Source organism: Pseudophryne corroboree, chromosome 6, assembly GCF_028390025.1.
Source record: "Pseudophryne corroboree isolate aPseCor3 chromosome 6, aPseCor3.hap2, whole genome shotgun sequence".
Classification (NCBI taxonomy): domain Eukaryota; kingdom Metazoa; phylum Chordata; class Amphibia; order Anura; family Myobatrachidae; genus Pseudophryne; species Pseudophryne corroboree.
The window spans coordinates 564,225,731-564,239,510 of record NC_086449.1 but is presented as its reverse complement, the minus strand read 5'-3'; the positions used below and the strand labels follow the sequence as shown (position 1 = coordinate 564,239,510).

At 45.7% G+C, this 13,780-nt stretch overlaps 1 protein-coding gene across 4 annotated transcripts in view; it reads left to right on the top strand.

Annotated features, from left to right (window-relative positions):
* Window positions 1-687: 687 nt before the first annotated feature.
* HCFC2 (host cell factor C2) overlaps window positions 688-13,780 on the top strand; it is a 179,369-nt gene continuing 166,276 nt past the window's right edge. For 2 of the 4 annotated variants that reach the window (XM_063927777.1, XM_063927776.1), the window contains exons 1-3: window positions 1,376-1,781; window positions 6,093-6,241; window positions 10,455-10,615. In XM_063927777.1, the coding sequence (XP_063783847.1) occupies window positions 1,442-1,781; window positions 6,093-6,241; window positions 10,455-10,615 (650 nt within the window). In that variant the 5' untranslated portion in view covers window positions 1,376-1,441. The other 2 variants (XM_063927779.1, XM_063927778.1) reach the window with 2 other exon arrangements.

Sequence of the window (13,780 nt, the reverse complement as noted above, 5' to 3'; positions counted from 1 at the left end):
TATACCCCATTGTACTAATGTGGACCCCCAGCATCCTCTAGGACGTAAGAGAAAAAAACATTGCTAAGACCATACCTTCCAACATGACTTTCTCCAGGAGGGACATAATGCTCTGCTCCTGGACTTCCCTCTTAATTTATGTTCATGTATGCAATCATCTGTGCTATAACACCTTTTTTATCCATTAACCTGTCCTAATGAGGTGCCGGCAATCATACATTAAGAAGACAGTCCAGGAGCAGAGAATTTTTGTCCCTCCTGGCAAGGGTCATGTTGGGACAGCTTGTGTCTATGTTCCCTTTGTGATCATGACTAGGAAGTGACAGCAGGAGAGGGCAGAAGCGAATTTCCACCTTTGCAGCGCCTTAATGTTTTATCCACTCTCTGGGGCAGATGTATAAAGCCTGGAGTGATAAAGCAGTGATAAGCGCAAGGTGATATGCACCAGCCAATCAGCTCCAATATGTAAATTGCCATTAAGGAGCTGATTGGCTGGTGTGTTATCACCTTCTACTTATCACTGTTTTATCACTTCTCCAGGCTTAATACATCTTCCCCTTCGGTTGTTTGAGGTTGTTTAGTGTTATGTATGCACCATTGGACACTTGCCATGCTTCGGCTCGGTGTCTCGCTCCGCTTGCCACAGGTTGCTATTCCACATAGTTGGTGACATGGACCCAGGGACTTATGGGAAAGGTCCTCTCCACGAAGGGCAACTAGATGCTACCATGCTAAGATTGGCAGCTGGCCACTGTGGTGTGAGTCCTCCTACTGACCGGGTGTGTACCCTGCTGCTCCATTGGCTCTGACCTGAGGGCTAATGAGGAATGCCTAGCACTGTGCTGCTGACACACACCTATGCCTACAGAACACTATACGTTGCCCAGTGTGTGCCAGCGGCAGCGCCCCGGCCTCCTCCCTCTCCCGCACTACAGCACACCTCTCCCGCTACTAACGGGGAATATGCGTTCCGTAGCTACAGCAGCTACCGACCGGGCTCGTGATGCCAGGAGACCGGCGGCCTCTCTCCCTCCGGAGATGGACGTGCGGCAGTGCAGCAGCTACAGGTGCTGGGGACGTCCCCCGGCTGGCCCGTCCCCGCCTCCCCCGCCGCCGCCGCTCGCCCTGCTGGTGACCCCGCCGCCCCGCTGCATTGTGGGATGGGGGGATCGGAGGAGGCGGCCCGGGAACTGATGGCGGCGGACTCCGTCCAGTTAAACTGGCGGCGGGTGGCCTCCCACACCGGCCCGGTCCCCCGCTCACGCCACGGACACCGCGCTGTGGTCATCCGGGAGCTGATGATCATCTTTGGCGGCGGTAACGAGGGGATAGCGGAGGAGTTGCACGTCTATAACACGGGTGAGAGGCTCCAGAGGCCGGCCCGGGATATAGCGATATATGTGCGCGGTGTACAGTGCCGGCGGCACTGGTGCGTGTCCTCATGATGCCTCAGGGCAGTGTCCTGTGTTACTACTCATTGCTGCGCCGTGCCGCTGTACAGTGCCGCGCTCACTGCTGGAGGACAGGGGGAAAGTTGGGCTGCAGCTGTGCGGTCGGGACGTTGCGTGCAGCACGCACACAGCTGTGTGATAATGCCGCCATATGGGGGAATGCCGGGCGGGCAGCTGTCACCTGTGTGTCCCTGTCCTACTGGGAGCGCTGGCACACTGTGGCCGGGTCACCCTTCCTGTGTCACTCATCCTCCATGAGGGATGTTTCTGTTCATCATTGGGTCATTCCTCCGCGTCAGATGCAGCTGGAATTGTGTTGTCACCTTTTAGGTTAGTTGTTTTATTCTGAGGCCGCAGTAATCACGATGGCCTTCATAGAGAGTGACAGCGTAGATCTGTAATTGCAGGCGTGGTGACATTATAGGTCACATCATGAATAAGTCAACTTTATGCATTTAGTACATATGCTATTTAAAATACGTCCTCCAGCTGGTGTAACATGAATTGGAGCACTAGTGTGGGGTTGAAGGGGGTATGATAAACATAGAGGGAGTTTGGGTGAGACATTATATACAGAGGATTTGATAACATGAAGGTAGTGCTAGACATGCCCCTCAGCACTAAGTATGGGGCCCACATTTATCAAACAATATTTCCGCACTGGAATTAGCCGCAAATATTAAGTATTCCCTGAATGTCTGAAGGAGGAACCTCGGCAGATATATCCGATACCTGCTGCAATCCCTCCATTGCCGCTGACGGCTGCATTGGGGGTTGCGATGCTGCCCGATTGCCCAATATCCGGAATGCAAAGCATTCCTGATACTGGTCCCCTGCAGCTACACAATGCCCATTGTTGCCTATGAGCTACAGATCGGAGGTGTAGTTTCTGCAGGATTCCCCAGGAATCCTCTGCCGGAAATGGGTGCTGTGCATGGTGGTCTGCAACAGCCCCAGCTCCACTGGCACACTCAGCACATCATAGGGACAGTCTCCCTTTCCCTGCCTGTGCCGGATGATACATTCACTAGATATGATCACATTCTGCAATGTGATCCTGGGTGCTAATATTGTGCTCAGATAGCATTGCATTTTTGATCATTGATAAATGGACCCCTATATCTCTCTGGGTTACCATGAATGTACACCCTTAACACCTTCATTGGTATGCCCGGAAATCTTGGGTAGCCAGCGCTGTCATGCTACTGACTGATTCCCCGGGGACAACCGTGCAGCGTGACGGTGCCTGGGAATCAGCATAAGCTATTATGGAGTTAAGCCCGCCCCCTGGACTCCTATTGGCCTGGGGGCGGGCTTAACTCCATAATAGCTTATGCTGATTCCCAGGCGCCGCAAGGCAGGCGGTAATTAGTGATGACGCTGGCGATGCCCGTGCCGCCACAGGTGTTCCCATGCGGGAGATCGCCCCTCTGCACTCTCCCCCCACCCCCGGCACTTAACCCCTGCACTCCCTAAATATAAAAACACCATGGGAGGTGTGTATATTTGTTGGTTTATCCTGATTGGAATGAATGCAGGTGTTCACCCGCGATTGCCCCCCAGCTCTCCTCCCCTGCACTTTAACCCATGCACTCACTTACTTTTAAAACACCATGGGAGGTGTATCCTTTTTTAAAGATGTATGTTTAATTTCTAGGTAATCTGACTAGATTGCTTAGAAATTAAGCACGGATCTCTCCGTGTGTATGCCCCATAGCGATGCGCGTCACTATTGCCGGTTCTAGGTTGGCCTGCGTGCAGGCACTCTCTAGTTAGATCGCTCACTCGGTGGGTGAAATGAGCATCCCCCCTCCTGTCTCAGCACACATCGCGCTGAGTGCTGAGCGGGGGGAGAGATGTGTGCTGAACGGTCTGTGCTAGATCGCTCGGCACACATCTCCCCGTGTGTACCCCTCTTAAGGCAATGTGTGGTGCACATCAATGCAATTCAGCAGAGTTAAGTTTGGTAAACTTTATATTATTATAATATCCCCACCTGAGCATATATTTGTATAAAAATACACCCATCTGTAGAGGTTTTTAGTTTGGTGCATGCATGCATTTAATAAGACATGGCAAATAATTTTTCATGTGATCGTATCACCCACCTCTGTTAGTGTATTACAGCCAAACTATGATCATCAGGCAATTGTTTATTAAACTGGCTGCTTGCATCACTGATTCATGTTTGCGCTCAACTAAAGGGCCCTACACATTTAAAGATCCGCCGCCGAGCTGCCCGTTGGCAGATACGGGCGACCCGGCGACGGGGGGGCAGTGTCGGGGGGAGTGAAGTTTCTTCACTCACCCCGTCACCCGGCTCCATTGAAGTACAGGCAAATATGGACGAGATCGTCCATATTGGCCTGCATGCACAGCCGACGGGGGACCAGCGATGAACGAGTGACTCCACACTCAAAGATATGAACGGTATCTCGTTCAATAATGAACGAGATCGTTCATATCTTTGAGGATTATCGGCCAGTGTGTAGGGCCTATTAGTTTTCATTGCTTCCCTATTTGGCCTTGAACTATGAATGGATTCTCAGATATGAGACAATGCAGGAGTATGCACTTTCCCCTACTGTAGCCCTTTGCTGATGGTGTTTTACACTTTACATTCCATATTTTTATCACATTGGACACTATTGCTAGGTAAACTTGAAAGTGACACATTCTTTGTCATTGAAACGCTTGTTAATTACACCTCAACCATCACCAATCGTTTAAAGTCAGCTGTAATTATTAATAACCAGGGGAAATTAGTATTTTTATAAATGATCCTGACCAGGCTGTAATATTATTTGCTCAATTAAGCGACCTTTATGTATGGAAAACCATGCATTTAGTATGGTGGCGTCTCTAATACATATTATTATCCTCTATGTACAAAGTTCTGATATATTACATAGTGCTGTATATTGAGAAGTTTATTATACAAGGTCACCTAGAATGCCCTAGTTACGTTCATGTAAGACAGTCAATGGGGCAGATTCAAATTTATTTATTTTTGCGGCCACCACTAGAGGGCGCCCAATGGCAGCAATTCAGTTTTTCTGCTTTTCAGGTGCCCGGCAGCCGCGGAGGACACATTTTTTTTTCTCACAGCTTCCTGAGGTGCGAGAAAAAATGTGTCCAAACCCGGCACTTCCAAAGCAGGAGTTTAGACGAGTTTAGCCCTTTTACGCTGTTAAACCCTGTCTGTTTGGGCGTGATGTGCATGGGCGCCCAAACAACAAATGAATAGTGACAATTGTTTGGGTGTCTAAACAGCCCCGTTTAGATGGGATTTTTAGATGCCCAAAACAATTGAATTACCCCCAATGAGTGACGTCAAATCACTTATTTATTGTTTTTACATTCCAGTTGCCCCCATACAGAGCCCTGGCCTCCTATGGCTTTAAATTAAATAAACCTCTATCCTCATTGGCTCACAATGAGGAAAAAGGGTAATGATACAAAACGCACACTTCTTACCTGTAAGTCTGCTGCTCCTCGTCAGAGATGGACTGGGACGGAGTGTGGCTGTGGGCTGTGGTTACATATTATGCTAGCAGACAGATTTATAGGGGAAGATTCAGGCGGCCGCAGCTCCTATTTAAACTGACAGGAGCTTTTCAGTTTGTGCTGAGGGGCACGAATACCGGGGGCGCCCATATTTCTGCTCGCACCCTCCTGAGGTGACGAGCATAAATCGACTCAAAGTCTGTGGTTTGGCGCCCAAACCAGTGCTTTACATAGGTGTAGCTGCTTTATGTGGCTAAAACCAGTGCATTTGGACACGACAAGCGCTATAAGTAATGGGAGCCCACGGCAGTCATGACCGGTCGTAGCAACAATTGAATAGCTCCGTTGGGCGTCCATTAGTTACAGTGCCTAAAAACAATTGGATTTCCTTCTTACACTTTAATAAAAAGTTTACTGCCAAATTATCAGCCCGCTATGCAAATTTCTCTTATGTCCTCGAGGATGCTGGGGACTCCGTAAGGACCATGGGGTATAGACGGGCTCCGCAGGAGACATGGGCCCTATAAAGAACTTTTAGTATGGGTGTGCACTGGCTCCTCCCTTTATGCCCCTCCTCCAGACCTCAGTTAGATTTTGTGCCCAGAGGAAATAGGGTGCATTACAGGGGAGCTCTCCTGAGTTTTTCTGAAAAATAATTTTGTTAAGTTTTTTTATTTTCAGGTAGCACTGCTGGCAACAGGCTCCCTGCATCGTGGGACTGAGGAGAGAGAAGCAGACCTACTTAAATGATAGGCTCTGCTTCTTAGGCTACTGGACACCATTAGCTCCAGAGGGAGTCGGAACGCAGGTCTCACCCCGCCGTTCGTCCCAGAGCCGCGCCGCCGTCCTCCTCACAGAGCCGGAAGATAGAAGCCGGGTGAGTATAAGAAGAAAAGAAGACTTCAAGGCGGCAGAAGACTTCAGATCTTTAATAAAACTTTAATAAAAAGTTTACTGCCAAATTATCAGCCCGCTATGCAAATATTTGCACACATACAGAACATTTATTATAATTTATTATTTTTAAATTAACCTGGTTTCTCACCGTTCACTTGAAGGCTTGCCTTATTTTTAGTGCACCTCTTATGATTTTCACATTTGTGTAAATATTATTTTAATTTGTTTTCTTACTAGTAACAAATCAGTGGTTTCTCCCAGCGGTGAGAGGAGACATTCCTCCTGGTTGTGCTGCTCATGGATTTGTATGTGATGGGACGAGGGTCCTGGTTTTCGGAGGGATGATAGAATATGGAAGATATAGCAATGACGTGTATGAGTTACAGGTATAGTATACAAAGTTGCAATGTGACAACAAATGTCTCTCCTATGCCTTTAGGCAGCACTTGAGCCACAAGGGTGTCAGGATTTGGGGGGTGGCGCCACCAGAGTCAGAAAAGCTGTGCCCTGTGTGCATGAGGTTCCCCACCCTCTACCTTATTGTGTCACTGACTGAGCATTGCATCTGAGAGAAATCCCATAATTTTAAGACGCACCCAGCTCCTTGCACCTATAAGAGTCACTCCCATCAACTAATAATTGCGCAAGACTGTCATTGTGTAGCGGTGTTCGGAGGAGCCAACTAGACTCTAAAGAAGTTGCAGAGAGCATAAGACGATTGATCTTTAATTATAGTAAATAGGTAGTTACAGTACTTGAAGTTCTGTGTTGCAATTGAGGGGATTGGTACCTGCATAAAGAGCATTATATAGTGCAGTGACTGGTACCAATATGTTGTATATTAATTATAGGGGGCTGAAGATTGATACCAAAACATGGTGTTAATATTCCACTTTGGGGGTGGCTGGGGGTAATGGTGCAGCCCCTATAAAATTCATTATATGGGCCCTTCCACTGTCACGTACAGGACATTTTCGCAAGTTTTAACAAATTTTTTTTTTTTTTTTAACTTAAAACAAGGTACTTTTTGTTTTAACGCTAATATCAACGTGCCTAACTAGGCTTATTTTTAGGTAGAATTTTTTTTTCTCTGTTATTCCCAACACAGTAGCAAACATTTATTGTTACTTATGTGACAAGCAAAGTCCACCACCATTTTGTATAGAAAATTTCTACTTGATAATTCACCTCAACTCCTAATTAAGAGCCCATGTTATTTTATGAAACCTTATGAGAAAGAGCTGTAATTTACCTTGTCAACCCTATGTTAAAAACTCAGAAGATACACAGCTAAAGATTTTATTTTTTATTTTTTTTACAGTATCATTTATGGGACATTTTCAGTCATTTTCATGGAATGGCCCATATGCATGTTGATAGTTTTGTAGACCGAGTTTTGTCTATATGGGAACTGTAATTTCGGTAAAGACCTGACAATTTATTAAATAGAAAATGTGTGCTCCCTGATATTTTTTTTTTTTTGTGTGCGTACTAACATGACCTATATGGTGCTCTCGGGAATATTCTATGTATTGTTTATATTTTAAAAAATTTCTGTATTGTGTAGTGCTCAATGTATGGCTGTTTCTGAAATGCTTTCTGTATTGTATATTGGCCTCTGATGTGCTCTGTATTATATATCTGTTTCTATAATGTTCTGTGTATTATATTGTGGTTATTAATATGATTTCTGCATTGCATGGTTTTCTCTAGAACGCTCTCTGTATTGTATATCAGTTTCTGGAATGATTTCTGTATTGTATAGCACTTAATGTATTGTATGGCTGTCTCTGGAATGCTCACTTTATTGCATAGTAGTTTAGTGTTCACTCTTGGATTTTTTAAGGGCAGGGTGCTGATCATTGAGGATGTGACACTCTGTGAACAAAGCATAGTGCAGAGGTTCTCAAACTCGGTCCTCGGGGGCCCACACAGTGCATGTTTTGCAGGTCTCCTCACAGAATCGCAAGTGAAATAATTAGCTCCACCTGTGGACCTTTTAAAATGTGTCAGTGAGTAATGAATACACCTGTGCACCTGCTGGGTTACCTGCAAAACATGCACTGTGTGGGGTCCTGAGGACCGAGTTTGAGAACCTCTGGCATAGTGCATATGTTTATAGTTTTTGTACATACATTTTTATCCCTTAGTATATCATATACCCCTATATACATATAGGACACCCATGTAACACCCAACATCTGTACTGAGAAACATACTGTATGTGTCCAGTCTTCTTGAAAGATTGGCTGTAGCACATACATAAGTAGATAATTATAAATGTCTCCTCCAGTGCTGAAGTGGTTATAAAACAGAAAAGTTAAGCAGAGGGTTAAAATATATAGGTAAAAAAAGAAAAACGTCTGTTCTACTAGGCACATAGTGTAAGCAGTACATGCTCACTGCTTAACCTGTTCTTTCCCTCTTTATCAGAGTGCTGTGTTATTTACAGTTCCTCCTCTGACATCCAGAGGGGGGTACTCTGACATCGCTAAAGGGGGGTACTCACGGAGCGATATTCTAAGCAATCTGACTAGATTGCTTAGAATATCAGCATGATCGCTCCGTGTGTAGCCCCCTCAGCGATAGCGATGCGCGGCCCCGCACATCGCTATCGCTGCTGCTAGATTGGCCTGCATGCAGGCCAATCTAGCGGGTCGCTCACATCACCCGCTGGGTGAAGTGAGCGGCCCCCCCGTCTCCCCCCGCACGCTCAGCACAGATCGCGCTGTGCTGAGCGGCAGGAGAGATGTGTGCTGAGCGGTTCGCTCAGCACACATCTCTCCTGCATCGGCCCGTGGGTACTGGGCTTTAGGATAGACACTGTGTTCCAATCTCAGAGGTGGGCAGGGAGTAGACAATAACACTGGAACATGCACTCTGACTGTTGCATTCTGTATACAAGGGGATGATTTATGGTCCTGGAGGGTGCACTGAAAAAGGGCAGGGTGCTTTTTCACATTTCAAAAATGGGCAGGGTGCAGCACCCTGCTGAAACAGCCTAGAAGGAACACTAGTAGTTTCTGTAATGTTCTCTGTATTGTATATAGTGGTGTCTGGAACAATCCCTGTGTTGTATGGTGGTCATTAATAGGCTCTCTTTATTGCATGGTGGTTTCTGGAATTATCTCTGTATTGTATGTTTGTCTCTAGAATACTGTCTAGGATGCTGTCTGTATTGTTTATCTGACTGTGGGATTCTCCCTGTACTATATATTTTTATAAAAAATTCCTGCTGTTGTGATTCCTAATATAAACATTGGTGGGGGTATGATGTGTGTATTGGCCTACTGTGGCTACAGCCCTTTATCAGGTCCCGTCCTTATGTCTTAATGCAAATATATTCTATCCGAGGTAATTTAGATAAAAAAAATTTTTTTTTTTTTTTGTATTTATTATTGATTCTGAAACAGTATGAATAAAGAAAGTGTACAATGTCATCATAATATAGTTCTGAAGAAACAGAAATGTCACACAGGTGTCCTGGAGAAAAAAGAAACCGATAAAACTTGCAGTAATTAAGAATTATATACATTAACCACTGAGACAGTTAAGAGATAAAGGTTACAGTAGAAAACTCAAAAACATAATAAATTGAGAAAAATACCAGTGCCTTGACGACTAGGAATTCCCTGAAAGGGCTATAGGAGAGTCATTATCAGGCAGTAAATACCACAAAGTAGATGAAAAGCATTGGAAAAGCAGCCGTTAAACTGGATAAATGTAAAGACATTGAGGGTACTTAGAATATATAACCACACTTTGGGTGGTCCTTGACAAATATGAACATTTACACAGGGTATGGCTTTTATGTGAAAAAGATGGATGAGAAGCCCTGTAGATGAAGCTGCATAGGGTATTATATGATATGGCATAACATAGACATTGCATATTTTCATAATACTTTTAGCTTGAATCTTAATTTTCTGCTAATATCAAACAAGCATTCTATTGTTTTTAGGATCATTTGATCTTTGGGTAGCACTTATGTTACTTCATTATTTCTAATACCCCTTTTACACCACTGCAAAAACCTGGGTTGCGGCTTTTTGTAAAAGGATTAACCCGTGTTCAGTGAACCCGGAAATCCAACCTGGCTAGCTACCCGGGTTGGTCTGTGAAGGTTACAAAGCAGTGGAAACAGGTAACCCGAGTCGTCCGACATGCGCCCTATTCACTGCTCAAGGATTGACGCATTCCCGGCGCTTGGAGATTGTCATGTCCAAGTGCTGGCAAAGGCAAGGCCTGGCAATATCCTGGGTCCAGCATGTGGTGTAAATGGGATTCAAGCTGCTGGGACAGAGCTTTACAACAGTGTTCAGTGCTAGTGTAAAAGGGGTATAATTGAAACAAAGGTTGTGGTATCTTATAGTCAAATTAGTAAATATAAAAAGATCAAGGCATAGTTTTTCATATGTTTAAAGAATAATCTTTATGATTGGAAATTCTCTGTGAGTTCGGATTGTCATTCATGTTCTGCTCCAGTAACTAGTTGTCCTGTCAGATTTGGCTTCTCTCTCTACACAGTTACTAAACTGCTATATTGGGAATGTGCTTTGTTCTCACTACAGTAATGCAGTGCAATTTATTTTATTATAGGCAAGTCGCTGGCTATGGAAGAAGCTAAAGCCTCAACCTTCAGCCAATGGATCCCTACCCTGTCCCCGACTTGGCCACAGTTTTTCTCTTCTTGGCAATAAATGTTATTTGTTTGGTGGCCTGGCGAATGAGAGTGAAGACACAAACAACAATATTCCCAGGTACAATTACAGATGTGATAAACATTGCTGACAGGCCAAATAGAATTCATATACAGTTTTTAGACTAGGACTAAAAATATTCTGGGTACTTTAAATGGAAAATTACCATTTAGAACAGGGACATATAGGCGAGATTTAATAACGTCCAAGATTGCCGGAGGTGTGGGATGCCTGCGATCTTGGACGTTTTTTTAAAGCAGCAGTCATTTTACAAGGCATAGTTTCGGCCAGCATCCCGCACCTCTGGAAATCTTGGACGCTATTACATCTCACCTTTTATTTTTCTCAGTGGAATCCTATGCATTGTTTACCTAAAATGACTAGTCAGGCCAAACAGCCCCTCATGGCACGCCAGAGCGTGTGAGAATCTTAGAGCATTGGGCGTCTTTTTTGCAGAAAATGTATCTTACTTGCAAAGCGTAGACTGTGCAGATTAATTTGATATGACAACTGTATATCTGTGTGCGACTGAGTCTCGGAATCTGTATACAATGTGCTACAGAGTAGCAGCCACAGCTTTTTCCAGTACAAGTGTTTAGGTAGTGAATCTGAACAAGGGTTGAACACTTGTAAAACACTACATTTTGCTAATGGAATCCCTCTGCTGTGTTGCTAGGAAATTTAATGAAATTGGCTGTTTGTGTAGTTGTGTGCATGGGGGCTGCCGAGTGTGCACAGGCACACCCTAATGTCAGAAACCACCACCGATCTAGCTTTTAACCTACACGCTACAAAAATGTGTCACTGGGTGACTGCTGCCTGCTGCACATCTTCAGTAGTGTGGTGCGTGCTTAGAGGTCAGGGATGTGCACACCGTGCTGCACCCTCTCTGCCAGTTCCCTTGGTTCTGGCACTGAAAAGTGAAGTGATTCACTGTGTGTTAAAGTCTATCTGCAAGAATGCAGGAAATGGTCAACAAGGGGTCTGAGAGTATTGCATCTCCAACTTCCAGCAGGCAATAGCTGCAGCCTTTGATGATGACTCTGTCTCTCCGACTAAGTCTGTGTGAGGTACCACACACCCCTGACTGTCACTGACAAGTGTAAATGTGGTCCTCCTTGGGTTTATAATTCTCTCCAAAAATAAAAACGCTGACTAGTACATTACATGAAGACATTACTATTATAATAAAATTATAGTGTCACGAACCTGGGTTGTGAGAGTTGAGAACTCGTGGATTCTTCCAATGGTCAGGAAGAAGAACCGTAGTTGGGTCGAAATAGAGATGGCCGAATGTAGGTCTTCCTCATGCAGGATTAATAGATTACTTAAATTAGCGAACGATGCTGAGTGCACTGAATGAAGAATGAAACAATGACTTGAGAACGATGCCGAAGAACTCTAAACGAAGAAGTGAATGATGACTTGTGAACAATGCCGAAGAACACTGAATGAGAGATGACTTGTGAACGATGCTGAAGAACACTGAACGAAGAAGTGAGTGACGACTTGTGAACGATTCTGAAAAACACTGGATGAAAGATGCCTTGTGAACAGTGCTGAAGAACACGGAATGAGAGCTGTAAGCACTGGAGTCTGTAAGCTGAGAGAGACATGAGAAATGCTGGAAGCATTGGAGTCTGCGAGCTGAGAGACACACTGTATGCTGGAAGCACTGGAGTCTGTGAGCTGAGAGACGCACTGTATGCTGGAAGCACTGGGGACTCAGAGCATAGAGACACGAGCCTGGGGGTAGCTTTGCAGCGACGATACTCAGGTGCCGGAGCTTTGCCTGGCGCCTCCTTTTAAACTTCCCGCCCTTTTCTCATTGGCGGGGAAGCAGTGATTACTTCACCGGCCCCCACGTGGCCTCAGACATGGCGGCGCCCACGAACCAGGGAACCACCGGCGGCCGCATCACCCGCACACCAGGACCCAGAAGCCGGCGGGGAGGGAGGCCGCCCTGGAGACCAGCGCACATGGCAGGGTAAGCACGGCGGCCACCGCTGCGCGGCCGTGACAGTACCCCTCCTCTGGGAGTGGCCCCTGGACACTTTCCTGGTTTGGTTGGGTGCTTGGAGTGAAAGATCCGCACAAGTTGAGGGGCAGAGACATCCGAAGCCTTCACCCAACTTCTCTCCTCAGGTCCATAACCTTTCCATTCCACCAGATACTGCAAATTCTTGCGATAGTAACGACAATCGAGAATAGTCTTGACGTCAAATTCCGTTCCATCTTCGGTCTCCACAGGAGCTGATCTAGGAGAGTCTGAATGGAAACAATTTAGAATGAGAGGGCGGAGAAGAGAAATATGGATAGAGTTCGGTATTCGGAAGTGAGAGGGCAAACCCAATTTGCAGACAGCAGGATTCAGGACTTGCAGTACAGGGTAAGGACCGATGAATCTCGGAGCAAATTTCATAGCGGGTGCCTTTAGATGAAGGATGCGGGTGGAGAGCCATACCCTGCTACCATAGAGAAATGGGACCAGGGTCTTCTAGGAATGGACAAAGGATGAAGCAATCCAGCAGGAGGTAGACAAGGAATCTTGTGTTGGGTACATTGAGTGCAGCATCTCACGTAATCTTGTATATCCCTCCTCATAGTGGACCACCAATAAGATCTTCGTAAGACTTCAAACATTTCTTGGGCTCCAGGGTGACCGGAGAACTTGGAGATATGGGCCCACTGAAGCAATTTCGGTCAGAGTTCAGCTGGAACGGACGTCCTCCCAGGAGGAGGACCAAGAGAAGTGGGAGCTGCAGAAACGGAGACAGGACTTGGAATTAAACTCTTCTCAACGGAATTCTCTTAATCGGAGGCGGTTAGGGAGCGAGCCAGGGCATCGGCTTTGGCATTGAGAGTCCCGGCCCGGTACTTAACAAATGAAAACTGAGTGAAAAAGAGTGCCCATCTAGCTTGACGGGGATTCAAACATTGGGCGGTCTTGATGTATAACAAGTTCTTGTGGTCGGCGTAGATGGTAATTAGATGTTTAGCACCCTCCAGTAAATATCTCCACTCCTCCAAGGCAGATTTTATTGCCAAAAGTTCCTGATCTCCAATGGTATAATTTCGTTAAGCAGGTGAAAAATTTCGAGAGTGGAAACCACATGGATGCAACTACCCATCAGAAGAGTACTGTGAGAGGACGGCTCTGACACTGACTGAGGAGGCATCAACTTCCAAGAAAAACGGTTTCTCAAAATTTGGCTATTGGAGCAC